Source organism: Chrysemys picta, chromosome 6 (assembly GCF_011386835.1).
Source record: "Chrysemys picta bellii isolate R12L10 chromosome 6, ASM1138683v2, whole genome shotgun sequence".
Taxonomy (NCBI): domain Eukaryota; kingdom Metazoa; phylum Chordata; order Testudines; family Emydidae; genus Chrysemys; species Chrysemys picta.
Genome location: NC_088796.1, coordinates 34,801,532 through 34,821,871, shown reverse-complemented (window position 1 = coordinate 34,821,871; position 20,340 = coordinate 34,801,532). Strand labels below are relative to the sequence as shown.

The 20,340-nt window shown below is 37.9% G+C and overlaps 1 protein-coding gene across 11 annotated transcripts in view; it reads right to left on the bottom strand.

The window, feature by feature from the left end:
• Positions 1-20,340, bottom strand: part of IL31RA (interleukin 31 receptor A) — a 79,598-nt gene that overhangs the window by 13,031 nt on the left and 46,227 nt on the right. For all 11 annotated transcript variants that reach the window (XM_065598964.1, XM_065598960.1, XM_065598967.1 and 8 more), the window contains exons 9-16: positions 19,471-19,636; positions 18,954-19,036; positions 17,714-17,930; positions 16,688-16,870; positions 10,948-11,049; positions 9,403-9,549; positions 2,861-3,001; positions 343-436 (exon numbers count right to left, since the gene is read on the bottom strand). In XM_065598964.1, the coding sequence (XP_065455036.1) occupies positions 343-436; positions 2,861-3,001; positions 9,403-9,549; positions 10,948-11,049; positions 16,688-16,870; positions 17,714-17,930; positions 18,954-19,036; positions 19,471-19,636 (1,133 nt within the window). The remainder of the gene's footprint in view (positions 1-342; positions 437-2,860; positions 3,002-9,402; positions 9,550-10,947; positions 11,050-16,687; positions 16,871-17,713; positions 17,931-18,953; positions 19,037-19,470; positions 19,637-20,340) is intronic.

The following is a 20,340-nucleotide window of genomic DNA, read 5'->3' as shown; positions in this document are numbered from 1 at the left end:
CATGGTCTTTAAACATAGGGTGTGTGTGAGTGAGTGAGAGAGAGTGTTAACAGGCAGAAAGCCATTCAATTTGTCTTAGCTCTTTTATTCTGGCCTATCATATTTTATATAAATAGTATTTGTTTTTGCAACTATAGTGAAGAAATACATCTACTGGCTGCAGTCACAATAATTCTAAACATATGTCTATTTGTTTAATTTCAGCAAATCAGGATATTTTCTTATCTGCATACAGATTTGAGTCTTTAATAAACCAGCATTGTTTTTAAATAAAAATACTAGCCTTCTGTGTGTTAAAATGCATTATTTTCACTTTTAACAAGCACACAAAAATTTACTCACGTGTGTTTTTTTAGAGTACAGGTTATCCCAAGGATTAATAATAAGAGCATACAGAATACAAACGGTATTGTTATAAAAATAAAGTCTTCTTCACCTTTAGAGAAAGAACAAGCATTGAAACATTTCTTAGTATATTACACTACCGAGCAAATTTTCATTTTTAGACTATATAATTAAAGCCATCTTATTAGCCCAAGTTATAAAAGCTCTGATTGTCACATCCTTGACCAACTGACTAAGGTACTGTATGCCACTATACAACACATACTAAGTCCTTGTCTACACTACGGGGGGAGATCGATCTAAGTTATGCAACTTCAGCTACATGAATAACATAGCTGAAGTCGACGTACTTAGATCTACTTACGACAGGGTCCACACTACACTATATCGATGGGAGACGCTCTCCCGTCGAATCCCCTTGCGCTTCTCATTCAGGTTGAGTACAGGAGAGCGATTTGCAGTCGATTTAGTGGGTCTTCATTAGACCCGCTAAATTGACTGCTGATGCATCGATCGCCGTGCACTGATCCCCAAGTAAGTGTAAACAAGCCCTAACTGATGTGTATTTTGCAGATCAAACCAGTCACAACCAGAGTTGGGCAAACAACTGATTTTTCGGTTTGGCCAACAAACAAACAAAAGCAGAAAACATATTTGGTTCATTTCCTACAAATGTTCAAAATCTGTCATCAAACCAGAAAAGTCTGGGTAGCTTCAGCAAACTATCTCTCGGCATATCCATCACTCGTAACGTTTAGTCCAGTGGTTAGGGCACTTGCCTAGGATGTTGGAGATCCAGGTTTGATTCTCCTTGCTGAAGCAGTAACTCAAACTCAGCATTCTCCACTCCTACATGAGCATCCTAACCACCAGGCTACATGCTACTCTGAAGTTGGTTTCTCTCAGTATCTCCTGTTGAAGCTGCTCCACATTGTATAAATACTTTAATATTCACAAGACCAAAGAAAGAGAGTGAGAATGACTCTATATCCTGGTGATCATCTGGGAGGCAGGAGATGTGGATTTAAACCCCTCCTCTGAATCAGGCAGAGAGTACCCCTGCCCCCAAATAGCCTTTAGCTTTGTAGTTAGTCTGCTCACCTGGGATGTGGGAGATCTAAGTTCAAGTCCCTGCTCCAAAGTCGGGATTCAAACCTGAGTCTCCTGCACCCCAAGCAAGCATTCTAACCACTGAGCTAAAGGTTACGAAAGGACAGACACACTCACCCCAACAGTTTACTAAAACTTCTTCATAGCTGCAAGTAATTGAATCAAATTTGAGAAGTCAACCAAAACAACATATTTTGGTGAATAATCTATTTGTCAAAATGTTTTTGCCTATCTCTAGTCATAACTGCAGAGCTACAGACAGTACTGTGTAATGGGGCTTTCCTAGGATCTCAAAACAGCTGCTTCCAATTTTAGCTGTTGCTTTATCCAGGAGCTGATCCAGTGCCAACCCCTTCCCCCCGCACACTATAAAATGAACAAAAAGTCAGATACAGGGGACAGGTCTCAGAGTGTTCTGCCAGCAGAAATGAAGCAGAAATGTTGGCATTCATTGTTTCTTCCATTTAACATCTTGATATAACAATTTTAACTTCAATTCATAGCTATTCTATGATATCCCTAGGAGAAAGATACAAATATAGACAGTAAGAAAATAAGAAAAAGATTATTTTATATTAACCACAAGTGTGTATTGAGTATCCCACTGGCCGAGTTCAATTCAGAGGAACACGTGGTTTGTTAGCAGGGAGTTTTTCCATATAGGGAAAAAAAAAGAGACAACAAGAAATCACAATGCATAAATATTTTGAGCCCAGTTCCTTAGGGTACATCTATACTACCCACCAGATCGGCGGCCAGCGAACGATCCAGCAGGGGTCGATTTATCGCATCTAGACTAGATGCGATAAATCGACCCCCAAGCGCTCTCCTGTCAACTCCTGTACTCCACTGCGACAAGAGGTGCACACAGAGTTGATGGGGGAGCAGCAGCAGTCGACTCACTGCAGTGAAGACACCGCAGTGAATAGATCCAAGTACGTCGCCTAGTTATTCACATAGCTGAAGTTGCGTAACTTAGATCGATTTCCCCCACACACACACACACAGTGTAGACCAGGCCTAAAATAGACATTTTCCACTTCTGGTGACATAGTAGGCCCCAGTCCTGTAAGTAACAGCACAAAGGCAGACTAATGCATGTGCGCAGAGCCACAATCTTCAGTGGCGATTCATGCAAGCACAACAGTCTGCCTGTGCATCATCACTTGCAGTATTGGGACCTTAGTTTTTAAAACTTTTAATCTGTTGTAAATTTGGCTTACAATGTCTTCCAATGAGCTGAATTAAATTTAAACTAATTTTTGATTATTTTTCTTTGTTTTGTTCAAAAAGTCAGAGGCAGAGTAGACTAGGATTGGCCTAAGAAATGCCTAAATCAAAAAACGATATCTCTTACACAAAAATACTGTAAAAGCAATCACAGTTAACATTGAAAATTACTTACTGAATTTCAAAGTGCTGAAGGTTATTCTGTTTCCATGGGTTCCCCCAGCTTTGGTGGCTGCCATGACATGAGCAGTATACTGGGTGTTTGCTTGCAGAGACTTCAGACTGTATTGCAGAACATCAGAGTTCACAGTTTCATCTTTTCAGACAAAGATATTATATAAAAAAAAAGATATACATATTAAAGAAAAGTAAGTGTTAAGTACTACAATTTTACATTTATATAGCACTGGTCACACTGAAAGATCTCCAAATGCTTTAGAGACAAGCTGAAATACAATGTAATCAAGGGGATCATCAGTGTGGAACACTGAAATTGTTAAACAGAGCATAACAATGCAACATCACAGTTCAGGACAGAAAGTGAATAATTCTATATCCAACTGAAAATTCACTATTGAGTTTAGATAGGTAAAATATAATAACCAGAGCCAATACTTTACTCTTAATAAAAGTATTATGGCATCTCTATTATTGCAAGCTGTAGAAAGTTGGTTTTATGTCCGAACTAAAAGACAGCATTACCATCCCACATTTGTTCAGCACAGCACAGTCCAATCCAGACTCAGAAGGAAGATTACCACCCTACATACTTGACAACCCCATTATATGCCACACCTATGTGTTTCTTGGATGTCTTCCATCCAAGTACTGACACAGCCAAAAAAGTTTAGTTTATGAGATCTCACAGAATTACAGAAAAATGGTAGGGCTGAAAATATTTAGACCCATTAACACAAGGAAGGTCAGGCTGAATTTCAGAGAAGAACTATAAAAATAATGATCGTTCATGTTTGTATAATTTCCTTTGTTAGACTATCCACTGTCTAAACATTAATTAGAAATGCAGAATTAAATTGTTGTTAGGGACAAGTGAATTGGTTAAGAAGCTAAGATTTTTAAATATTTGGTAAACTATGTGTTGTATAATTTTCACAATCCTGCAATTTAATTGTTTCTGTGAGAGATTCTGCAGTCTGCTACTGGACCACCCACAAGATGAGAACCCCAGGTCTGAGTAATGAAAGATGTGAGACATAGGTGCCGACTCCGTGGGTGCTCCAAAAAAATGAGTGGGTGCTTAGGACCCACCAGCAGCCAAGTTTCTCCTCCTCCCCCACCGCCTCCCACCTGCTGTGGATCAGCTGTTCCGCAGCAGGTAGGAGGCAATAGGACAGAGGGGAAGGAGTGGGGATGGGACGCACTCGGGGGAGGGGGCAAAAAGAAATGGGGAAGAGGTGGGGCAGGGTCTTGGAGGAAGGAGTAGAGTGGGGGCAAGACCTGGGGCTGAGTGGGGATTGAGTACCCTCAGGGAAAATTGGAAGCCGGTGCCGCTCATGTGAGAGTAACAGAATTGTCTTGAAAGCTGAGTAGTCTTCAGGGATAGCATGGCAGAGAGCATACTGCATAAAACCAGACAGGAAATAAGATAGCAAGAATAAGTGTGGAGAGGTCTACATCATACAGTAATAGTTGCAACTTCCTTCTTCCATTTACATATTGGCAAGTGTACTCTTGGCCCCTGCTGTGATTTGGGCATCCAGAAACAAATGAAGTTCCAATAGGACCCACTATTTTGAGATCTTTAAAAAAAGGTAGAATGCCTTAAGTGGCTACAGACCAAGAGAGAAGATCAAAGCAAAAAGAGGAAAGAACGCCTAGCAAAGAAAATGGGCCTTGACATAACAAGCATTTCTGAAATAAAGCAGTGAACAAAAAGCAGTGAGATTCAGCAATACCTATCTACAAGATAGGTAGGAAGGACAGACTAGGTCACAGAAGTCAGAGAATAGCACTATACCTAAAAGATTCCATTGAAGCTCATGATATGAAAAATTGAGTGGATAGGATCATAAAGAAGACTGTAGGGATACAAATCCCAAGTGAGAAAAATATGAATATACTAGAATGGTTGTACTACTAGTCTTCAAAACAGGAAAATGTACTGAGTGTGTAATGTTTAGCAAGAGGGAAAAGGCGTGCAAGTCTAATAAAAGAATTATAACTGGGTGACTAGTTCAGAAAAGCAATTTTTTGACAGCTTAAATGATTGCTTCTTGGATTGGCTACTTATGAAGCACACAAGATGACAGGCTATTCTTGACTCAGTCCTAAGCAATACACAGGAGTTGGTTCAAGAAACAGCAACAGCTGACCACTACTAATAGCGACCACAATATAAATAATTGCCACATCCACAAGGAAAGTGAGGGGATTGTACCAAAAACTGACATTGATACACCAAACTCTAGAAAGGGGATTTTTAAAAATAAGCAAGATTCTATATTGAAATGCCAATATATATAGTTTTTCATTAAATTGTTACTGTTGATTTTTCATTTATTTCTTTATTTATTCATTCACTCTTGTATTTATAATACCATCTTAGAAGCTTGAAAATAAGTTTGTTCCCCATTTAGCTAACATCTTTTTCTATGTTACATTGCTGCACGGGTCACTGACCCTTTTGTTGACTTCTGTGTCTGACTGATGCTAGCAGATGTGTAGAATTCGGAGTATAGCATTGCTACTCATCTGCTGTTACCAAGCTGTAAGACTTGAGCAATCTGCTTATAACTACTTAGTTTTAATATGTCATGTTAATGAGTGGAGGTTTGGTTGGCTGGATTTTTTTAAAATATCTTGGCAACAGTCAGATTTGTTTATAGAAAAATGTTTTGTTTATAGTAAAATCTGTTACAGAAAAATTTACCCTAATTGTGAGTTCAACTGTAAAAAAATGACTAAGTTCATGAGCGGTTACAGTAATTTATAACAACAAATGCTGATGGGAAAAGTTACGAAAGGGAGACAGAAAGACTGACTATAGTCCAAACAAAAAGGCCTGATATAAAATCAAGGACTGTTTTAAGATCATGCTTAGTAAAAAAGAAAAAAAAGTGTGGAACCAGACATCAGTGAACCCAAATTGGTGTGTCAGAAACAAGGCTTAATTGGTAGACAAAAGAATGAGGGGATGGGCTCTTCCACCCACCATTCCCTCTGTGGAAAATGAGACTTTGGCGGGAAAAATTGGCTATTGGAGCAAGCTTCACCATCATGGCTGCCACTGTCTCCTGGGACCCTGGGCTTTTGTCATCCTGATTCAAACAGATGTCCTGACCAGAAAGAACCAAAGCGAGAGGGAGCCAAATGACATTGCCACCTCCACTGGCTGAAACCCAAACACTTCCTGGTATGTGAGACTTTGTCTTTCTCTTTTTTAACTCTCCCCATGTGTCCTTTTACTTCTCTACTTTGTTTCTTCTCTTTCCTTTCTCTCTCCTTTTTTCTTTGGTCTAATAAGAGTCTGGCTTAGCTGTCCAAGACAGTGTATTTTGCAACATTGCTGTAAGCCTGTGATCAGAAAGGCAACTAAAAGCAATACCCTAAACAGCTGGTACAAGTTTGCCAGGTCTCAGAGTGGCTGGTCAGACCATGTGATGTGCCTGTGTTTTTCCAGCAATGAGGTTGCAAGTCAGAGTCAACATCAGAGACAGAAGCTGCATTTTCTATTGTTGCTGTTTCCTCCCGCCCTTTTGTGGGTGTTTGTCTTGTTTTGTCTTCTAGGAAATGGATCCAGACTTTAACAGGAGCAACGCCAGTTCCAGCCCATCTCTACTCATGTCTCTTTCCCAAAAGGACAGTTACCAGAACCTTTGCTAACAGGATCGGCTCTAGGCACCAGCAAACCAAGCACATGCTTGGGGAGGCACAATTCCAGAGGTGGCATTCCAGGAGGTTTGTTTTTTTGTTTTTGTTTTTGCTTGGGGCGTCAAAAAACCTAGAGCCGTCCCTGTTTGCTAACACCTAAAAGACTGTCAAACAAAAGTTTTTTCCCTTCTAAAATCTCTCTCCAACTAAAGGGAACAAGGAATGTTAAAATTAAAAGCTTATTCAATACTTTACATTTCAAATACTTAACCTGTTTTTCTTTACTGTATCTTTAATAAAAGGTTTAATGGATTTTTAATGGTGTGTTTGCCATGGTATACAGCAGGCTGAGATCTTTGTATGTCAATCCCCAAATCTTGTTTAAAACTATTTAATGTTGGACAGCGACCGGGTTATGTTAATGCTTTTGGCCAATATATTCCATCTAGATTAATACAACAGGTCATATTCTTCAACAGAAAAAAAAGAACAGATTCAATTCGAGCTTATATAAATTGAGTAAGTGCCTTTAATAAATATGTAGCTTAATCTAGAATAAGTAGCTAATCATACTGGACTAGATCATCCACTATACAGGAAAAATCCACAAAGTAGACAGCAAATACCACAAGTTCTAACTCAAACTTTCCACCATATTGATCCAGAAACTGGGAGCAGCTTCCAAGAACAGGCAAGAAATTTCTAAACCCACTATTCCCGAGAGCCACATTAGATTCCTGAAAACAAAGAGGATCTATGTCGCTGCAACACATTCTGGCCCTAACCTTTAGCCATTTTACTGCTCTCATGAGCATCTCCACTAGCTGGGAGATGGGTGGGTTGGTAACAGTGGTCACATACATCAGAGAAAATCTGTGAGTATCTGTATGATAATGTTGACTGAATTAACAAAATCTTAAATAATCGATCCTTTACAGCTGTGTGGGTGAAGTTGCCACCAAAACCTCCCTAAACATGAGCTTCCTAGGTCTGGGGAAGGGAGGGAAAATGCTTTAGAGCAGGGGTCAGCAATCTTTCAGAAGTGGTGTACCGAGTCTTCATTTAGTCACTCTAATTTAAGGCTTCACGTGCCAGTAATACATTTTAACGTTTTTAGAAGGTCTCTTTCTATAAGTCTATAATATATAACTAAACTATTGTTGTATGTAAAGTAAATAAGGTTTTTAAAATGTTTAAAAAACTTCATTTAAAATTAAATTAAAATGCAGAGGCCCCTCTCCCCAGACCGGTGGCCAGGACCCGGGCAGTGTGAGTGCCACTGAAAATCAGCTCGTGCGCCGCCTTTGGCACATGTGCCATACGTTGCCTACCCCTGCTTTAGAGCCATCACACCCTACTACCACACTGCAGATCCATTAGAATGGGTCCTCTCTCCTTATGGAAGCAAAGAGGATAATCTGAACAGCTATAATTATTGCACTACTACAACAGAGGTTCAGGTCCGTTTCACCAGGATCAAGTGCAACTATGGAAAATGAGATGAACTAAGTAAGAGGAACTAAGACAGTCCTACATAATGTAGTATTAAAAGAAATAAATTAAAAAAACAAAAAAACCTTTTACAGCAAGTATTTTCAAAATTCTTCATAAATGGTGATTTTCTTTCAGCTACATCACTGACATACTGACATAACATGGAGACCATAAAATATACGCAGATCCTGTGGGAATTATTTTGTTGGAATACCCCATTGTGAAGTATAATTCTAAAAGATATCATATCCTATAAACTTTAGGTATTTTAGCAACAGATACTTTCAGATATATAGCTGTGACATGCATCAGCAAAGAGACTACTCAGACAATTTACGTAATGCTCACCAGTGCAAGCTAGGGTTCTATTCTATTTAGGCTCTGTCTGAATCAGAGGCGGGATTTGAATCCATATCCCCTACCTCCCAAGGTGAGTGCCTTAATCACCAGGCTAGAGAGTCATTTCACTCGCTCTCTGTTTTGCCCAATGAATATTTATACAAAATTAAACAGCTTCAACAGGAGAGACTGAGATCAAAATAGTCTATAGCCTGGTGATTAGGGCACTCACCTAGCATCCAAATCCCTGCGCCCATGAAATATTTAAGTAGTTTAAGTAATATTTAAGAACAAAGTGCAACAGCTTCAACAGGAGAAACTGAGAGCAATACACCCAGTTTAGCCTATCAGCTGATGGTTAGAATGCTCACTTGGGAGAGGAGAGAGCTGAGTTCAAGTCCCTGATCCAGAGTGAGGATTCAAACCTCAATTTCCCACATCCCAAACAAGTTTATGTACGTATACACACACATACACACACACACACACACCCCTCTGAAGCCAGCCCTGAAAAACCTCTTCCCAGACAAAATGTGTGGAGTCAAACTCACTGATAATTTCCAGTCAATTGAAACTATGTTTTTTGGTGAATCAACTGTATTAGACCAGAAAATTTCACACAGCTTTAGTCATCACTTTAGTATCTGAATGCCTTCCACTAGTGCATTAAGCAACATGACTACATCTGTCACATTTTTGTTTGTTTCATTTTTTACTATGTAGACATACTCTTGGATGGCCTGGGTTCTACATAATTGAGCACTTAGCATTTTATAATTGTGAAGAGAATGACAGAGAGCAGCAAAGCGCATTCGGTGACCATGGTAAAACGCACAAATCATAGATAAACTCTGCTGCTCCCCCATCTGAAACATATAACATTATCTGGAAAGTGATCAGTCACCACTTTACCCTACAAAGTTGTGAAATTCTCTCTGGCAAAACTTTCTGGTGTTGTAAGCAGCAATAGGTATTGTATGCTAATATCTTCATGAAGTAACCGACATCCTGGGTCAGCACAGTGGTGTAACAGAGTGGAGAACTTTTACTTACTTAATTCTTTTCCACCTTCAGGTTTATAAAATATTGTATAGTTAATAATAAATCCATTTCTTTTATCTTTTGGAATCTTCTTCCATTTTATCATAGCCTCATTTTTTCCCAGATTGTCTGTTTTAGCCACAGGACCAACTGATGGACCTACAAAAAAATACAGAAATGTAATAAATGTACATAAAGTATTTTAAATGGCACAACTTTACTAATCCGTGATATAAGGGACAGGTACTATTTACCTAATATACCCTTTATCAGAGACCAGACACTATTCCTAGCTTTTCTCAGCTTTTCAGAGATACCCTCTTCTTAGGTGATGTTTGCACCTTCTCTCTTGTTACTTACTATGGTGATGATGGTATGTATCTGAACACCTCACAATCACTGATTTTATCCTCAACACTGATGTGACGTAGGAAACTATTACATCAATTTTACAGATGGGAAACCAAGGCAAAGAACAGGTTAATTGACTTGCCCTAGTCATACAGGATGTCTGTAAGTGGGGAATTGAACCCAGGATTCCCAAGTCCCAGTTCAATGCTCTGTCCACAAGATCAGCCTCCCTACCTATGTAATCAAACCTCTATATGCACAATTCAAAAACTATTTAGCAAGATCTCTGTATGCTCCAGTCCACTCAAAAGGCATAACATCTCCTCCCTCTCTCAATCAACCACCACTACCATCAAAGCATCTTAACTAAATAGCATTGAAACCAACCAGCGATTGTCCCTTCATGAATAAGCCAATACATCTAGGTTTCCTTAACAATTATATGCTCTATTATCATTGTACTGTACCCAGTTCCCTGGAGACTTCACCAGTCCACAGCCTGAAATCTTGAATCTACCACCAAACCTGGTTCTTACAATTAGCTGCATAATTCATCCAATTCACGTTACAGTTCTACTAAAAACAGAATCAATGCACGATTTCCGCCCAATGTGAAACGGCAAGATTTTCTACCATTTAAAAAAATATTATTATGCAGGAATGTACATTTTCCATTACACCGTAAAAAGAGAGCAAAACTCAAACTTTTCGAACTAGCTGTTTTAGTCTGTGCCCCAAAATCACCCTTCCACTGGAAAAAATAAAATTGAACATAAAAAAGTTCAGTCAGTTATATCCTTGAGAAATAGCATAAACTATGTCTAAATGAGTCTGCAATTTTTAAGCTTTGACCCATATTTACAATAAAAAAAACAGTTTTAATACATTTTGTGGCAGCTTTCTTCTGGTTCCCAAAGTGCTTTACAAACATTACTCAAGCCTACAACAACCCTGCAATTGAGCTCTATACCCATATCAAAAAATGGGAAAACAGAGGCACACAGTTTAAATTACTTTCCATGAAATACACAGTAAGTCAATAGCTGAACTGAAAATAAAAACCAGGAATTCTAACTCATAGTTCTATGCACTAATCACTACTTCCTTCCCTCAATAACACAGGTCTTAAGCACATGGCACAGATGCTATTACAAGATAGAAAGTAATACAGAGGGTTTGACCGTATTGATAGTTTCATATACATACGTCCTTCTTGAACATAAGCTTGTATGGAATGTGGAGTTCCTATTTTATTTCCATAGAGAGGATACACTGAGATATTATAGCATTTGAAGGGTTTAAAGGCATCTGTAAGAAAAAAATACTTTTCAGATACATGTCCTTCATTTAAGATTTACATTTACATAAGGAAAATAAAGTTGTATTTTCTTGCTAGCATTAGATGAATTTAGGATTGCTCCATACTGGTATTTTCCCTCAGTTTTTATGAGTGCAATCTATGCTTATTCTCTTGCATACCCATTGACGTACTTATGCATGGAGAGAAAACATAGAATGAACTTTATTTGGCACCTTTTCTAAAAGTATTTGAATTCAGACTAATTTTTCACTAGAAATATTTTGACTAAGGAATATTATACTTTTTCTTATGTAGCAATTTACATGTTCACAGTATCTTACCATCACTAGCATTTGACAAGGCTAATTATTGTAAGTTTATTGGGTAGGATTGAGGACACTGAGTAGCTGATGATCCTTCAGTTCTTTTTCTGAAACTATTTCCATCTTTTTATTTTTATTTCTAGTCAAAAAGAGATATTCTTTAAGATGTAATAAAAGCATTTTAAAGTAACAAGGGAGCTCCAGCTGGCTCCAGCTATGCAGAATGCAGCTGCTCATCTTGTAAGCAGCTTGACATCGGGACACCTGTAACTGAAGTCTCTACAGTGGCATCTTATTTCCAGGTATAATTCTTGGCAATTATCATTAAAACCCTGATGGTCTAGCAACCTCCCCAACCCCTATTCAGCCAGTTGAAATTTAATGGGAGACGCTTACCACTGGAATTAATGTTTGAACACTCTGGCCCAGATTCTCTAGTGTAGCCACACCGCCAGCCTAATCTTATCTAAATCTACAACCAGTTTATTCAGGTGAAGGAGGACCACCCCATAATTCATCATCAGTTGTGTAAAGCCAGTGCAGAGGCTCTTACTCTGATGCCACTTCCTCTCCCTCTCCGTGGCTAGTATAGCAGGGAAAAGTGGACATGGCCCGACCCTCGAACTATGTCAATTCTCCACTGCTTTTTCAGCTCACTGAATCCATTGCTGACCACCATAAATTAGAGCAGTCTCTTACTTTTTAATTGAGAGCCTCCCTTAATGACATTTGCTCTTAACAGGAGTCTGTCAGTCTGAGTGTAGCAATCCTCAGAATAAGAATCAAGACTCACTTAGCTTGTTTAACATTTGATTGACTGTTCTTGTTTTGTGTTGTTTTCTGTAATGGAAGCATCTATAGGACTGTATAAACTAGTAAAATAAATCAATCTCTTGATCAAACTGCTTCTCTGACAAGTCAGTGATATCATGTGCAGTTGTATGTCCTCTCATATTTTTTAAATCCGGTGTGCTAGTTTGCCGAAAAGAATCATAGAATATCAGTGTTGGAAGGGACCTCAGGAGGTCATCTAGTCCAACCCCCTGCTCAAAGCAGGACCAAATTCCCAGACAGATCTTTGCCCCAGATCCCTAAATGGCCCCCTCAAGGATTGATCTCACAACCCTGGGTTTATCAGGCCAATGCTCAAACCACTGAGAAGAGTTTACTATTTTTAATTGTGCAATTTTATATAATGGAAATCAGAAAAGGGCCCACTGATCAATTAACATATTTCCAATTTCAGTTTACCACCAATGAAGAAATGGTTTAAAAACTAAGAAATAATAACTTAATTTAATGATAACAGATCATATTATTTTCACTATACTTCCCATATATGTAAAATAAAAGTACAGCAAGATTAGCAAGAATCTCTGTGGCCCTTTTTGCACCCACTTCAGTGAAGTAGTGGTTTTTAAAAATGGATTTAGTTCTCACTTATTATACATAATATGAACAATACTGGGGAAAGATTTAAACTGTCACAAATATATACACTAGACAGTCAAATTTCCATATCTGCAGATAAGGAGCATGAGTTATTCCAGATAATACTGACATTAACATGGAAGATTTCCCCTTCACATGTTGGTTGATTTCAAATCTAGACACTATAATACAGTGTAATCTTTTATGAGGATTACATATACTTATAATCAAGCCATGATTGTTTGGGGAAACTGCTCAGCAAAGTTATGAAATACAGCTCTATTGAAGGGAAGGATCACATCAGATCTTCAACTACTTATCACAGCTTTGAGCAGCCCCGAAATGCACTAAGAAACTTCTGAGATTTTTAATGTGGATCTGATGGTGTCATATGGCTTTAAGTAGCAGTGTACCATATGGACCAATAATGATATTTGTTTCTTTCTTTCTTTCTTTCTTTCTTCTGGTCTTATTTTCACCCTGTAGAAGTAGTTTGTGCTGTATTACTACTTCTCTTTCCTTCTTTGGGCTCTATTTTTTAATCTCTTTGTTATTCTATTGTATATTGTATTGTAATTTTCACTATTTGAAATTTCACTTTTGAAAATCAGGCCCTTTAAGTGCCTAAACATGAATTTAGGAGCCTAACTTTAGGTACCCAAATTAAAAAATGTTGCCCTTAAATCACAGAAGGATAAATTTTAAAGTGCATCTCCTAACGTGCATTAAAAGTACAATCTTGCAATAAGCATGATGTGTAAAATTGCAAGAGACCAGAAACTATTTTAGAATTATATGTACATACTTCAATAAAACAAGGCAAATGTTTTTGTAGTTATTTCTTTTTATAAAAAGACCATATGACAAGCTGCCACCACACTCCTTGCTGTTTTTGGGGATACAGACTAACATGGCTACCCCCTGATACTTAAATCCCCTTTGTGCCTTTGAAAGTCTCCCACCTCTTAAGTACATGCTTAACCTTAAGTATATGAATAGTCAATGGGACTACTCAGATGCTTAAAGTTAAGCATATGTTTAAGAATTTTGATGGATTGGGGTCTTATTAATTACTTTCTATTTGACATAATAATGTGAGTTTTATTTTCAGTTTGACTGTCTGGAAATTCATTCTTCTTGATTCTGTTTCCTAAAGTTATTTTGACACTTAGATTAAATAGTTGTACTTTGGGGGTGAAATCCCTGCCCCACCAAAGTCAATGGGAATCCCCTGGTGTTACTGAATAGAAAGCCATCAAAATATTATTCATTTCTTTAGAACAGAGACAAGTATGCAGACAGTAACAAAACTGCAGAAGCAGTTTACCAACTTCCTGAAAGGAAAAGCGGAAACAGAAACTCAAAACTGCTTAAAGAGAATCTTCTCGTGCTGAGAATTCTGAATCATCACCACCACAGTAAGACAAAATATTGCATCAAAGGATTATGTCAAGTGAACATATTGAATGGGAGGAACATTACCACAGAATTTATGAAAGTATTTCAAAACAAATCCCTTTACTCAACCTAATAATGAGTTAACATTGAAAACACTGTATCAATGGATTTTTTTCACAAAGCAGCGTTATTAATCTTCCACTTTTATAAATGTTTCTTATCCTAATTAAAAACACAATATAATGTCAGAGCATATGAAATGAAAGCTGTACATAGGTCTTCTGATCCTAAAATATGTCCTGAGTTTCCTCTAATATTCCCAAGCATTCCAGCAAGGCCTGAAGAGCAATGGGGAAAGCCTTTTAGGGAAGCCCCAGAGTAGAAGTCTTAATTTCCTTACAACTCCCCTGTGGTGAGGTGGGGAAGACGAGTAGGGGAGGTCAATTGGAACTGCCTCAAGACTGCCTCAAGACACTTTTAGTAACTCTAACATATGTACCATCTGATGTGTTACTTTCCCATTCACCTCCCAAGCCTAAATCTATTTAGGTGGGGTGGAAGGACAGCATGTTGGATTAGTAATACATTGGCTGACAGTTGGACACCAGGATAAAGGTGGGATGGGTGAGATTTTAAGGAAGTAAAAAATTAAGACTAACAAAATATTTACAGCTTTGATATTTTGCTTGCTTGTTGTCTGCCTATTACTGTTTGTCTGTCTTGTCATATTTTCTAGATTTAAGATATGTGAGCAGCGCCGGATTAACACAGGGGCTTTAGGGGCTGCAGCCCAGGGCCCCAGGCTAAGTGGGGCCACGACACAGCAGGGCTCAGGCAGGCTTCCTGCATGCCATAGCCCCAAGCCGCTCCTGGAAGCGGCCATCTGCTGGCATATCTCTGCGGCCCCTGGAAGGGGGGGAAGTGACTCCACGTGCTGCCCCTGCCCCTGCCCCCAGCACTGTCCCCCCATCTTCCATTGGCTGGTTCCCGGGAGCTGTGGGGGAGGTGCTTGCGGGCAAGGGCAGCACATGGAGACACGCTGTCCCCCTCCCCCCAAGGGTGCACAGAGATGTGCCAGCAGCTGGCCACTTCTGGGAGCAGCGTGGGGCCAAGGCATGCAGGCAGCCTGCCTGAGCCCTGCTGCACCGCCGGCTGGGAGCCGCCTGTGGTAAGCACCTCCCTGCCGGAGCCTGCACCTCGCACCCCTTCCTTCACCCCAACCCCCTGCCCCAGGTCAGAATTCCCTCCTGCACCAAATTCCCTCCCAGAGCCCGCACTCCTCACCCTCTCCTGCACCACAACACTCTGCCCCAGCCTGGAGCCCCATCCTGCACCAAACTCCCTCCCAGAAAGAAACTAATAGAACAGCTGTTTTAAGGGAAGTGAATTAAAAATAACCTACTTCTTAATTATATTCTACATGTTTTAAGACTGAAATGTAACCACACAATGGCTTTATGTTAATTAAAAGGCAAGTTTAGTATAGCGTTAATAGCCTCGATTCCATAATTGTGATCATTTTGTTTAAAATTAGGAAAAAAGACTTATATCCAGGGATCCCACAATTTTTAATAGCCCCGGGCCACAAGAGAGTTAATCCGGCCCTGTATGTGAGGCAAGGACCAGATCTTCCTATATATTTATACTGAGTCTAGCACTGAGTCTGCTTTTATATACAAGGAGGAAGAAAGAAAAAGGATTTTTAGTTCAAACAACCTGAAGAATCCTGAATATTTAGTAAAAAGACAGAATACTCAGTGTCATACTGTAGTTGACTTGTGCAATTATTTTTTTATGTTCAATAATTTCTTGTTGCAACGTGTTGCCAAAGAGCTTCAAAAATATGTTCATTTCTCTTTAACTAGAATACAAATTTCCACTCCAAAACAACCTGTCTTCATTTCCCAAGAACTGGAAAACATTCAATTTTGTATTTTCTTGTGGCACTCATCTGATCACACCTAAAGAACTATATATTTTGTAATTGGCCCTAACAGTAGTGAAGTTGAATTTTTATTAATTATCGGTTTTGTTGCTATTTTAAACTACTTGCTAGTAATGTCAATGTTTTGCTTATGTTTTCAAAAGATTACTTAAAATTATTTATGTCACTACTTGTTTATATTAGTCAATTTATATGCAAAATAGGTGCTCCTACAAATATTGAATGGAAAGGTTCAAAGGCTACTATCCATTTCTGCTTCTGATTACAATTTTGTCCACTGTTTGTTGTCATGCACCGGTGACTCTCAGGCTTGTTATCTTACTAAGCAGTGAAAAATAATTGTGTCTGTGTGTCACCATATTTTAGCTAGACACGAGAGTATGTTGCCCACACCCCAGAGAAAGATAGCACAGTATAACATACAGCCTATGTTAAATAGAGAAACAAAATACTTTTTCTTGAACAAAAAAACTGTGTTCTAGATTTAGGTTAAGAAGTAACTGATAGAGATCTGAAAATTATAAGGTCACGCAAGCATAGTAAGCTTACCTTTCTGAGCTGTCCACTTTGTAGTATTTAATATATATTGCCATGATCTACCCAAGGGCTCAGTCTCCAACTCCTCATACCATTCAATGACATATCTGCTTATTTCTGAAACTGATGCTTCCCATTCCACAACCATTTGTTCATTTAAAGTAAGTGTCCTCACTGTATCAATCCATTTGGGAGCTGCAAATTAACAACACGTAAAAATTAACAGAAATAGTTATAAAAATGTTAATAGAGCAAACATCCATAATAGTGTAGCAATTCAGTGATGAGAGATTCAGATTTTTATCTACAGAACACAGTGTTTGACTTAGCAAAAGTCAAACAAGAAATTCAACTTAATTGTGTAAAGCATTGTTTTATTTATTTATACATGTACACACATACGCACAGAGAGAGTATCTGATAACACAGCAAACAATAATGGAATTGTTACAATAAGATGTGAAAGTAGATGGGGTGCAGAGACATGAAGAATTGGAATATATATCCATTCAGAGACTTATTTTACATTTTATTGGCTGTAGTAGCACAGAAGAGTAGGTTTTGACTTGTGTTTTAATAGGAAATAAGGAATCAATGACAGAGGCCAATTAGTTATAATAAATAACATAATAAACATAACATAATAACATAATAAAACAGTGACTCCTATTAATGGCTTTATAAACAGGAAGCACTATTACTAATAGGAAAATATATGACAAGCTGAAGTACAATGATATACCAATGCTTTAATACATTCTCTTCCATACCAGAGTATGCTGTTCCATTAGTCTATTGCACTTGTGTTAAATAAAGTAATGAAACTAGACAATCCTGTACTGACATAGTGAGGAGCTAGATGAATTAGTAGGTCTTCTCCATCTGTAGAATTCAGGACAAAAAAATAAATCTCTACCACAATTTCACTTTCACCGCAACAGTACTTAAGACAGGCAAAATGAATTATCACATGGATACGGAAAAGGCTGTTTCAGTGATCCAAGGGAATATCTACCACACCATTTTATAAAAACGTACTTTTTTCACCAATAGATGGAATTCTTAGAGTAGCCTCAGGAGACTCTCCAACAGAGTTATATGCAACAACAGATATCACATAGGCTTCCCCCGTTAAAAGGAGCATGGCCACCTTGTCAGTAGTGTTGTGCGTCATTTTAAAAGAAGCATTGTTTTCTGGACAGTACTGTATTTTGTAGCCAAGTAGATACTCAGAAGATGGATATTCTTTTAACACCTGTTTAAAAAAAATAATACAAAAGTTGTGTGTGTTTTGTAATACTGCTTATATAATCGAAAGCACATTTAATAAATATATAAAACATAAATACTGGACACATTGCCAGGACTCCAGAATTTTTCCTTTTTCTACCTCTGGATTATTTTCATGCAAACATATTTCAGTTTCTCAGTAATCTGTTTTCCAGTTTGCCTCATTTGGTTACTCAGAAAAGATTCCTGAAAAATATTTGGTGAGTCCATCAGAGAGTCAACATCCAGAATGTTCTTCCAACTACTTCATAACAGAAATTCTGGAAAAATTTGAAATGTTTGAGCATGCCAGTGGGTATATTGGATTACTTTCTGGATACTTAACAATGTTGAATTCTAAAAACAGATTTTATTGGATTCTAATAAATGTAAAGGCTTAAAAAGTCTTTTAAATTGATCAAATTGATCAAATAATAGCAGCTGAAAATATTTATACAATGAATATTACTGTTTTTCCATCAAATTTCTTCAAGGAATTCAGTTTTTGAAATAAGTTGTTCAACAGATAACTGCAATACTCAAATTATTCATTTTTCTTGCATTTGACCAGCTCAAATTAAAATATATTTTTATGAGTATTTCAATCAAGATTCTACAAGCACAATGTTACCATTCAGTTCTTATCTCCAGCATAGTCAAGTGGTGATAATTTAATGAAGAAGGTTTCAAAACTGTAAATTTGAATAGAACCGTGAGAAGTTATATTAACTAACTAGTTATATTGACTATTGACCATCATGACTTAGCAGTCAGTTTTTTCAGATCATGTTGAATATGATGTCAGCATGGTCATAGGGTAAATTCTGACTGCAAAGTTGTAGTCAACATCGTGTTACTTAACAGAAAAGTTCTGTAGGTTCTGTTCTAGCTTTGTATGGAGCTCGTCTGAGCCAGACTTGACAGATCTTTATGTCCTATAACACAGATGATAAAATGCAATTTCTACTGGAAGAGGCAGTTCGGATTTTAAAATAATGCGTGTACATACCTTCCACATAAGATGCACATATCTATTTGCAGCTGACGATGAAGATTCAATTACTCTCCACAAATCCACTTTTTTTGAAGGAGCTATTAAAAACAAACAATAAAAAGTAGAAAACTTGCTGTTGCTTTTTAAAGAAGATTAACAGCAGTGTTGAATTTTTTTTTTCTTCCTGACCCTTGTATACCTTCTCTCTATGCTGCAATCAGTCTCTTATTTCCATTCTTTATGGTCATTTCACTCTTCTTTCCTAGTTCTAGATTTTTATTTCTTTTAAATAATCCCGTTTTTTCTCCTCCATTCTATATTCCTCACTCTATCCCTTTCAGTTTATCTCTTGTTCTGCCCTCCCCCCTTCTAGCCTTCTTTAATTGAATGCATTTGTTTTCACAATTTCAAAGCCAAACTATAACATCAACCAACTGACAATACGCTGAAAATAGTCTGCTAATATTAACTTCTGTGCCAAAAGATTCAAAATTAATCCTATGAAAAACTATGTTGTAAACAATTAGCCTGCCTTGTTGTTCTGTTCTTCCTATTTTCTCTTTACTCCATTCACTCCAGATTTCTGATTCAACACCAACACATTGAATGGCAATAGCATACTCTGTAAAATCCTGTAGATCCGTGAGATTAAATGATGCTCTTCTTTTATTTTGATTCATAGTGAAATTATCTGTTACCTAAAAGTGAAAACATGAACACAAAATATGTTGTCTTTCTTAACATAAAAAAAATAAACCTCAGCAGATACTTTATCTACTTAAAAACCTCAAAGACCATATCTATCATGCCTCCCAGATCACCCCTCCATTATAAATAAAAGGGAAAGCTACTCATCTTGTAAATAGTGCTTCTGTGTGTAGCTTTCTCATTTCTGGATCTTTGCAATCGTTCCACAAGATCAGCACCAGTTCTTAAGGTTACATTTTACCCTTAATGGCAGTAGTAATGAAGTAGAGAGCATGAGCTAGGCTCTCTGTTGGCCATTGCACCCTGCCCTTTCTGAAGCATCAATGCTGCCCTACAACTGTTTGTCTTCTCCAACTGCATGGGAACCAAAGGTCCCAGCAATAAGACAATCTAAAGATGATCAACATATGATCAAAATATCTGTACCAATGAAAAGACAGAAAAACCATGTGCCAAGAGAAACTCCCCCTGAAAAATTATCCTCCAAACTCTGAGGGGAAACATGTAGATGAGTGGCAATAATGATCACTTTGAAGAAGAAGAAGAATTATATGGTTTATAATTTTCACCTACTCTAAAGAGATAATCAGAACAAGAGTCTCAGCCCAGGAAAGCAGGGAAGTTCCATGATTGTCCCAAAACAAAAATGAGAGTAAAGCTAAAACATGCAGTAACCCACAAGCCCGACACCAAC